Raw genomic sequence first — 10,051 nt, 5'->3', positions numbered from 1 at the left:
CTCTCTCTCTCTCTCTCTCTCTCTCTCTCTCTCTCTCTCTCTCTCTCTCTCTCTCTCTCTCTCTCTCTCTCTCTTTACAGCTCCCTAATCTTACCTACAGCATCTTTAGGCAACTTTATTTATATAGTAATAAATAAACTTTAGTAATAAAATGCAAAAAAACAATTCTAACAATACGAAATTATAACCGCTCACTTTAACAACATAACTTCAAATCTGGCCTTGTTTTATATAGTATCGTCAAATGTTTTTTGTTTGTTAATTATCATTTAAAAGCATGACTGTAGAGTTTCACACGTCCTTCGATAGTTCCTTCTCTTTGTTTTCGACGTGAGGCCACAAACCTTAAGAGTTGTTTCAACAGCGTTCAGAGGGAGGCCGGGGGGGGGGAGAGTTAATCTACTGCCGTCTGAAAGAGTCAGCATATCAGCCTTCCTTAAGCAAGGACACAATAACACAACAACATATCTGGGTCACGATAGCCATACATAGATACTGTATCATCCTTTTTTTTTATCATCACAAGCAAAAATGGAAGCTCGGATTACTCTTCACAAACATTTACACACAACGGAAAAAATACTAAAACCACCTTGAAAACAAAAAGACTGTGGACCAAGAGGACATCACTATCCACTTACTTGACTTACTTTTGTGTTCATGCAGTTGTGTGTGTCGGTTTCACACCCTAATCCCTCCCCCTAAACTTTAGATACGGATACGGGGTGACCTCACTTTATCTCCATTTAGCAGAAGCCTTTTCAGGGCCTGGCACCCATTAATTCGTTCACAGAACAACACAAGCTACTTTAATATGAAAACTGACATCATTTAGGGCTAATTTCTCTCTCTGTAGCAGAACTGCATTATTACATATTCCATTTCCCAATATAAATATTCTATGACCGCTTTGCTTGGGAAAACACCGTTGACAAACGTGTAGTAAAGCTGTGGGAGGTTAATCGCGGGTGAGATGTCTTCAACCATGGCTCAAAGCATTAATCTCACCAAGTGAGTGCTGTCGGTTTGTTAGCTAAGCTAGCCTCCTTTTTTTTTAATGTGTATTCAGGAGTATATACAGTGTTACAGACACAGATTTAGTATAGTTGGGGACAGCAGGGATAGGTGGGCTGGGAGTGTGTTGGAACGGGGGGGGGGGCAAGGAAAGACTCCCACAGTCCGAATAGTCCCTGTCCCAGTCACAGCGCTCCGTCAGGCTCCGATGGCACCGACGCGCTCCGGGACGCTTCGTATCGTGCGCTGGACGCTAACACAGGCGCTCTATGTGAGTCCAAGAATATCAGGGGTGTGTGGGGGGAGGGAGGGAAGGGGGGGCTTGAGTAAGTATGCTCCGCCCACGTGCAGTATGTAATATTGTTGTTTGTGTCTTGTTGCGTGTGGTTGTCGACATCGACCTCGGGGTTTGTGTTGCGTGACCGCTTCGTGTGGCGAGTTCACTCCGGCGTTTGCATTCGCAAAGTGATTCTGCCATTGTATGTACAGTTTGTGTGTGTCCGTCTGTGTTTGTGTGTGTGTTTGTGTGTAAACATAATCGTGTCTTTATGGCAAAGTGGAGGCTCCACCTCTTCTCCTCCTCCTCCTTCTCCTTGTTCTTCTCCTCCTCCTCCTTCTCCTTGTTCTTCTCCTCCTCCTCCTTCTCCTCCTCTTCTTTCCCTCCTCCTCCTATTCTCCTCCTCCTCCTCCTCCTCCTCCTCCACATCCTACTTATCATCTCCTCCTCCTCCTCCTCCTCCTCCTCCTCCTCCTCCTCCTCCTCCTCCTCCTCTCCTCTCCTCCTGCTTCTCTCTTCCTCCTCCTCTCTTCCAGCTCCTCCTCACTGGGTAGGGGAGGAGTCGTCAAGCTCCAGGAGCTCCTTGACCAGCAGCTCTCCGAACTGGGCGCGGCTGTAGCGCTTCAGGGCGTAGGCGTCGGACATCTTGTACAGGATGTAGGCGTTGTTGATGGCGATGCTGATGGCCAGCCAGAACACCTGCTGCCACGTTTTGTTGGGCTTGTGGAAAATAAAATACCTGGGAGAACGGGGGGAGGGAGGTTCAATAACGGAAATAGTTTGTCTTATAATGTGAAGGTGAGTCCCAGGTATATATATATGCATATATATATATGCATAATGCACCTCATAAAGTGCAGAGGTGTGCATATACAAAATGAATATATATATATATATACATATATTTTGTATGTGCACACCTCTGCACTTTCTTTAAACGGATTTACCATCAAGAGATAAAGCACATTTTATGAATCTCTTAACCTTTTGGGGTCTGACATAAGCACTAAACATGTTTCATTTACTGTACAAAGGCATCTAGAGATACTGTCAGCTACAGCTAAACTAGTCTTATAACATAGGGAGATGGATAATTCATATTGACAAACATACTTGCTGTACTTGTCATCATATTTGCAGATGTAGCTGAGATGGGCTGCGAAGGCCTCCACAGCCAGGGGACAGGGGATCTCCCCGCTTTTCCTCTTGATTATTATACCTGACACACGCACACACCCACCCACACACACACACACACACACACACACACACACACACACACACACACACACACACACACACACACACACACACACACACACACACACACACACACACACACACAAATGTATATTTCTTTGGATTATTACATTCGCTAAACAAAAAAAAAAACTAGCTGTTGAATAAATCTAAAAAAGTCTGTAAGAGTTTGAGGGGAAAAAACGTGAATAAACACTAAGAAAAAATGTGTGTCTCTGATTGGAATGGGCCTGCATCCATGCTGCTCACCTTGTTTGATGGGGGAGTAGGCGTTGGTGAGGAACCGGAAGTGTCCCTTGTTGTACCAGCTGATCAGCGACATGCTGTCCTTCATCATCACCTGTGATTGGCCGCGCTGCACTGGCGTGGACCCGCAGACCAGCATGCACTGTGGCAAGCCCGTGCAGTCACTCTTCCTGGTGCTTAGAAGACCGCAGCAGTAGATATCTGGAGAAAGAGGTTTGCACATGCACATACACATAATTAAACAGAGAGCTTTGTAGCTTTGTTTCTCTCTTGCTCTTGCAACTGCTATGTTGCAGAAAAGGATATTATCATATCAGTATGAAAGAATGTTTTAGTGACCCTAAAAGTACATACAACCATTCTGACAGAAACAAATATTTCTAGAGAAAATGTCTAATTAGAAAGCATTGGTTTCAGATCGGAATAGTCCACAGCCATTAAATGCAATATGCTGCAATGTCTCTCTGATAGACTATCTCTGCTCAATCAAAGCCATTCAAAACCTGACACTGAAAGGAACCACTCTGTTCGATGCTCTAAGGACTAGATAACGTACTCATCAGTACATCAAAACAACACGTGTTTCACCATCAAACCACATTCAAAGTGAAAGATGCAGAGATGTCGGATGCAGAGATCATTATAGAGATCTCTACAGCAGAGTCTATTCGAAAGTGCATTGCTAAACTTTCTGAAAGGTTTGTCTAATCAGTTGAATTCCAAGGTGAGTCCTCATAGACTCCTGTGGTTCTTCTTTCCTTAGCCTTGGGACGTTATCTGGCTGCTGTAATTAGGTGGAAGATGAACAGAGAGATTCCAAGATGCGCAAACAGCAGAAGATGGAGACGGGGAGAGACGGACCGATGGAGTCCAAGACAAAGGAAACGTGTCAGAAGGTAAGGCGAGGAAACAAATCGGACGGATATTGATTGGATCTAGAAAGGTAGCCCAAACTTGGTGGGGGAAAAGTGAGACAGTGAGAGGATGTAGAGAATGGATGCTAAACACACATATCTATAGACAAATTGAATTACTCAATCATCCATCCATTATGGGCTGGGACCTTAAGGTCAGTTGGTCGATTGATTGGTCAATCTGCTTTTGTCCGACCAAATTCATATTGGACGGTCGTGGGGGAGAGATAAGAAGGTAAATAGGACCACAATGTACCAGGGCATATCATCTAATAACATGAGTTATTTTTCTTTCAGGTTGTCTGCTCTAGGATACTCTGTCAACATTCTTGTTTTTTGCTTGATGTGCTTTGAGTGTGATCATATCAGAGTCTGCACTTTGGCACGCATCGCAGTGCCAACCACTACTAACCATTATATTAAACAGTATAAAATCTACTCTCCGGGTGTTAACCTTTCTACAAATCTTTTCCCTGACCCTGCGCTCCGTGGCTCGTCTGCCGTGCGACCCGGTTAACATTGAAGCTCCGCCGTAACCCAGTCGTTCTCCAGAGAGTGAACCGGAAACCCAAATGACCTCCTGCACACAACACTTACGTGGTGTTAGGGCTGGCAGGTAGAGTGAACTCCACCTGCACTCTGTGCACTGTGGCCCATTAAGGTAATTGAGAGAAAAAGGTGCTGATATCAGTTTCCCGCCCCCCATCGACCAATCGAATAGGTTGAATTACAGTCTACGAAAATCATATTTGGTCCACCACAGCCATCCATGCATCCGTCCCTCTGTCACATGAGGGTGCGTCTCGCTACGTACTCTGCTTGCTGAACTCAGTGAAGAGGCTGAGGCTGGTGATGGAGGGCCCTGTGAAGATGATGGTGTTCTTCCCGGACAGGTTCTGACAGAGCTGCTTGGCCACCAGGCTGTGGAGCAGGGGCTTGTTCTTCAGGGTGGAGAGGCCGTCAGCCCCCTGGCCGTCCTTCAGGTGAACCGAGATCTGCGGAAGGGGAAGAGGGGATGAATCACCCTACTGGATGAGGATCGGTCTTTCTCCCTCGCCTGAGCTGTTGAGATTGGATTACCTGAAAGTGCTATGAACTAAAAGATAACATGTTAATAAAATGTTAAAGGTCCCATGGCATGCTACTTTATGGATGCTTTAATATAGGTGTTAGTTGGCCCCTAACACAGTATTTGAAGACGTTCCCGAAATTCAGCTGTGGTGCAGAATTACAGCCACTATGTCGCACTTTGAGCTTTCCCCTGAGCTTGTACCAGACGTCTGGTACCGCCGTCTGGTACGACCTCAGTGGTGGAACGAGCTCCCTGCCGCTTTCAGGACCGCAGAGTCGCTCACTATCTTCCGAAAAAGACTCTAGACTCACCTGTTCAGAGTCCACCTCGACACTGCATAGCCACCCTCCCCCTTCTGGCCACCATTGTACACTGTATTGTATTGTATTATAGTACTTAACTGTGTAGCAACTGCAGTAGCTGCTATCATGGCTGTAACACGGGGAATTGGTTAGCCTAGCGATTGTTGTACTTGCACTTGGTTCTATGAACATACTTTCTGTACCAAAAGTGATATATTGATGCACTTCTTATGACAAATGTAATTGTAAGTCGCTTTGGATAAAAGCATCTGCTAACAGCCCTAAATGTAAATGTAAACACCGCCCAGCGGTATCTATAGCGGTTAACGATCCCTTTCTCCTCCATGTTGCGGTTCATGTACTTCAGGGAGTCTAAGCCAAAGTTCCTTTCTCCAAATTCTTTCTCAACCATGGCTGAGATAACCCCTACTACGAGTCTCACTGTGGAAATACCAGAGACGTCAGAGAACCCAACGTGTTATGCGCCATAGCACCAACAGCAGAAAGATTAACGAAATAACAAAGAAGTGTACAACAGTCGTAGCTCATTGTCTCATTGGCAGGCCAAATACTCTGGGCAGGCAAAGCAGAGTAGGGGAGGTAACCTGGCCCCTTATGATGACATATGGGGCCAAATTCGAAATCGGTGCATTTGAGCTTTCATTTTTCAAAGACGGAGCAGGATACCTAGTGCTCGTTTTACAACAGACGCCATAACTAGGTACTTGGGGACCATAGGCAGGCTAGGGGAACTCATATTAATGTTAGAAAACCTCGTAAAGTGAAATTATCATGCCATGACACCTTTAATCGGCATTTTATTGAAACTCCCTGCCTGGATACAAACAAATATTTTTTAACCTTGAAACGATTAAGTGACAACTTTATAAATGAAGACATTGACAAGCTTGCCCGTATTAATGGACTAACAGATGAAGAAGAACATCTACATATCTCAGGCTCAAGCTCTCACACAGACACACACACACACACACACACACACACACACACACACACACACACACACACACACAAGCAGCTCAGTGCCCATATTGCAGACATATTTTAGTTTTTACAAGATGAAAAGACATTAGTCTGATCAGCTACTGGTCTCCTTTGGCACTCAGATATTGGACTAAGTGAATGGATTGGTGTGTGTGTGTGTGTGTGTGTGTGTGTGTGTGTGTGTGTGTGTGTGTGTGTGTGTGTGTGTGTGTGTGTGTGTGTGTGTGTGTGTGTGTGTGTGTGTGTGTGTGTGTGTGTGTGTGTGTGTGTGTGTGTGTGTTTTTGGTTCTGGCAAATGGAATCCATTACTAAGCCACTGTTTATTTCTAACATTTTCTCTCTTTCTTGGCACAATTTTGAAGGGCTCTCTCCATGCAGTAATGAAGGTTGTAAAATGGGAGTGGCTGAGTCTGACTGAGTGGATTTGTTCTGTGGTGCTTTTTAACACAGTACACGAATAACTTAGCAATTTGAGACAAGCAAACTGTAAGTATGGCATAAACATGATCCAAGATCCAACATGATTCAAGAGCTAATATGCATCTGAGTTAGCTGCATAGCTTGCTTGAGGAAGTGCTTAGTGATGGACGGCACTCACTTAAGCATTTCCCCATATTTTTGTTTCCAAAATCAATTCTCATCAGAGGTTTAGTATTCTGCCCACCAACCCCGCGGCTTTCTTCAATGACAACATTACAATTCATCGCTACAGCCGGCTCTAAAGGGACTTGTTTGCCTGCCATGATATCTACTTATTAATGGGCCCTTGGCAGCAGGACGGCTCCTTGCTGTCTGCCCCGGGGCTCTGTTATACACTAATGTCGGGCTTTTACTCTGATACAAAAAAACAGCCTCACATTGAGAGGGAAGAGCTTCACTCCTTAACCAAAAATCAATCCTGAAAAACCAGCTAAAGGCAAAACACAAACTAAGAGCTGAGATTGATCCCGTCAAACACATCTCAAACACCTTCACCGTTAACCTTCCCAAGCTTTAGTGCACATTTATCAACTGAGGTTTTCCTGCAGGGAACAGATACCGGCGTGGGAGTTGTATCTGCTTTTGAGAAATGTAAATTGAATCAGTACGTTTCTGGTACAGAAAGAAAAGTCACTCCTGCGTGAAGGTGACGCGTTTGAAAGTACTGTACTGTTTACTGACAGTCCATTACTGACACTGTGTCTACTCGACCACGAGCTCTAAAAGGCGGCTGTGTCAAACCATCAATCAATCTATCAATGCATCAATCCATCAACCAATCCATCAATCAATCCAAAACGATGAATTATTCATTGTTCAATGGCATTGACAGGCTGTACTGTGTGAGTTATAGTACTCGCCCTACCGGAATAAACTCTATTATTTATTTTTATCTGTATCTGTTTCCATTTTGAATATAACTTTTGGGAAACAAAGATCCTGTTGAAAATAAAGTAAGGGATGAATAAATAAAGTGCCGCATCAAGTGATATTTAAAGGATGAGGTATGTGTGTATATTAGCGGGTAACAGTTGGTCCCTTCTGGCCCTGTAGCACTGCAGTGCTGTGGCTGGAAAATAAGGTGTATTATGTAAGTGGTGGTTGGTGTGGGCGTGGAAGTCGAGGTGAGAGGGACACAAATAACACTTCCAGTCACATGATGGAACATTTGGCCGAGGGACTCTGTGTGTGATATTATTCACACAAATCTGAACGCTGTAGAATTACAATGCGTGCTTCTGTTAATATCACAAGAAGTGTTTTCATTCACTTTGAATAGTATTCATAACTTCTACCACGACAACACCATTCACTGTATGCATAGAAGATTTGTAAAAAAAAAAGAAAAAGTAACATTTGTAATACCCTGAATAATGCAGTCCAATAGATATAAATGTTTCCCTTTGTTGACCACCGGCTAAGAATATAATTTGGAATAATAAATTTGACTTCACATTAGTTATATTATAACATTTAGTCATTAAATATTCAAATAAACAGTGCGAATATTCTCCCCGTCTCAGTTTTTTACTGAGTGTTTATTTTGTTTTCGTGTGCGTTTCTGTGTGTTTCTGTGTGTGTGTGTGTGTGTGTGTGTGTGTGTGTGTGTGTGTGTGTGTGTGTGTGTGTGTGTGTGTGTGTGTGTGTGTGTGTTTGTTACCTGGCAGATGAATCCAGTTGACGTGCACTGTCGGACCCAGAGACTGAACTTCCTCTTCTTCCTCTTCCTCAGCTCTCTCTCTGTACACGTGTTGATGAAGACCGGGTCCTCGTCTATCAAGGGCTCATGCAGCACCTACCACACACACACACACACACACACACACACACACACACACACCCACACACACACACACACACACACACACACACACACACACACACACACACACACACACACACACACACACACACGCACACGCACACACATGCAAACACACACACAAAAACTGTTAATATCATCACATATATTGGCAAAAATGTTCTGCCTGTGTTTCAGAGAGTGAAAGAAAGAAAGTGAGAGAGAGGGAAAGGGAGCGACTTAGTGCGGAAGAGACTCTAATAGAGTGAGAATGATAAAAGGAAGAGACAGAGGGAGAAGGATTGAGACTGAGGGAAAAGAGATAGAAAGATATATAAAGCATGGCATGGCAGGGATTAAAGACTCATATAATAATGAGAGAGAGAGAGAGAGAGAGAGAGAGAGAGAGAGAGAGAGAGAGAGAGAGAGAGAGAGAGAGAGAGAGAGAGAAAGAGAGAGAGAGAGAGAGAGAAAGAGAGAGAGAGAGAGAGAGAGAGAGAGAGAGAGAGAGAGAGAGAGAGAGAGAGAGAGAGAGAGAGAGAAAGGGAGTTATTGTCGAGTCTGTCTATATTATTAATAATATTGGGTTTGAATGTGTGTGTGTGTGTGTCTGTGTGTGTATGTACATGCACAATGCTGCTCAGCACAGATGTCAAACTGCAATTATACTTTCATAACGCTTTGAGTCTTTAAGGGCTATGCAAATACAATTTAATTTAATTTATTTTAATTACTATACCCCGCCTGTAAAACACATGAAATATCATTCATCACTTGATAATCCCTATGCTGTATCCCTGTGTGGTTTGGTTTCCACTGTTTCTGTTTTTCCTCTCCCTGTCCTTTATGCTAGGTGTACAAATATGGCTGTTCTGCAGTCCGGCTGGTTTGATTTTAACTAACGAACGCGGGCCAAGCCGTCTGCTAAAAGGCCTCGTCTGTTCTGCCTGCGGCCTCGCTGATGCTCCATCAATCTCGTGCACGATTACACAGGGGCTCTTGTGTCCCTGCCTGTTGGCTGTTTTTGTGTGGTTTATTGCCACTGTGGCCATTGGTCAATTGTTCTGATTCATTAGATATTTCAACTGGTTGCCATATTTTGGCCTTATGTGTGAAAGGTTTGTTCCAGCATTGGCCCAGTCTGTAGGAAGCTGGTAGGGGTGAGTGGCCTTTCATTTGGGGCCCCATTTCTTCTGTTTCTGATGAGTTAGGGAGCTAGGCTTACCCATTGCATTTCTTTGGAGCTAGAAGAGACCATTTTGATTTCAAAATAAGTTTTATTATTTTGGCCCAGGCTTTGATGATATATAGCTGCCCTGAACTATTTCAGGCCTGATATGTATTTGGTTGCAATAATCCCTTTGTTTTCTTGTGAAACCCTGTGTCTGTACTATTTGGGTTGGCTATATATACCTCCTCTATCCCCAAGACTGGAGGGTCTTAACACCCTGTAACAAGTTCCATGCTACACGCTACCTTGGCGTATTTAACTGGGCTCCTCCAGACGAAGGCTTGTGCTGTTGAAAGCAGGTTTATCGTAAGGTTGCAGACTCAGAGTATGATACATGCAGAAAATGTCCCTGGCTGTTTCCCAATGTGACTGAAGCATGCTCAATGGCTGCCCTTTTAAGGACACTACGTCATAGAATGCCGACAAGCACTGTTCCAATGTTGAAAACA

At 44.0% G+C, this 10,051-nt stretch overlaps 1 protein-coding gene across 1 annotated transcript in view; it reads right to left on the bottom strand.

Annotated features, from left to right (window-relative positions):
- Window positions 1–1,778: 1,778 nt before the first annotated feature.
- The window catches only part of pgbd5 (piggyBac transposable element derived 5), a 19,198-nt gene continuing 10,925 nt past the window's right edge, over window positions 1,779–10,051 (bottom strand). Inside the window, exons 3-7 of the mRNA XM_030379871.1 lie at window positions 8,231–8,365; window positions 4,526–4,706; window positions 2,801–2,998; window positions 2,405–2,510; window positions 1,779–2,030 (exon numbers count right to left, since the gene is read on the bottom strand). Of these exons, the coding sequence (XP_030235731.1) occupies window positions 1,835–2,030; window positions 2,405–2,510; window positions 2,801–2,998; window positions 4,526–4,706; window positions 8,231–8,365 (816 nt within the window). The 3' untranslated portion in view covers window positions 1,779–1,834. The remainder of the gene's footprint in view (window positions 2,031–2,404; window positions 2,511–2,800; window positions 2,999–4,525; window positions 4,707–8,230; window positions 8,366–10,051) is intronic.

Source organism: Gadus morhua, chromosome 15 (assembly GCF_902167405.1).
Source record: "Gadus morhua chromosome 15, gadMor3.0, whole genome shotgun sequence".
Taxonomy (NCBI): domain Eukaryota; kingdom Metazoa; phylum Chordata; class Actinopteri; order Gadiformes; family Gadidae; genus Gadus; species Gadus morhua.
This window is presented reverse-complemented; position numbering and strand designations above follow the sequence as displayed.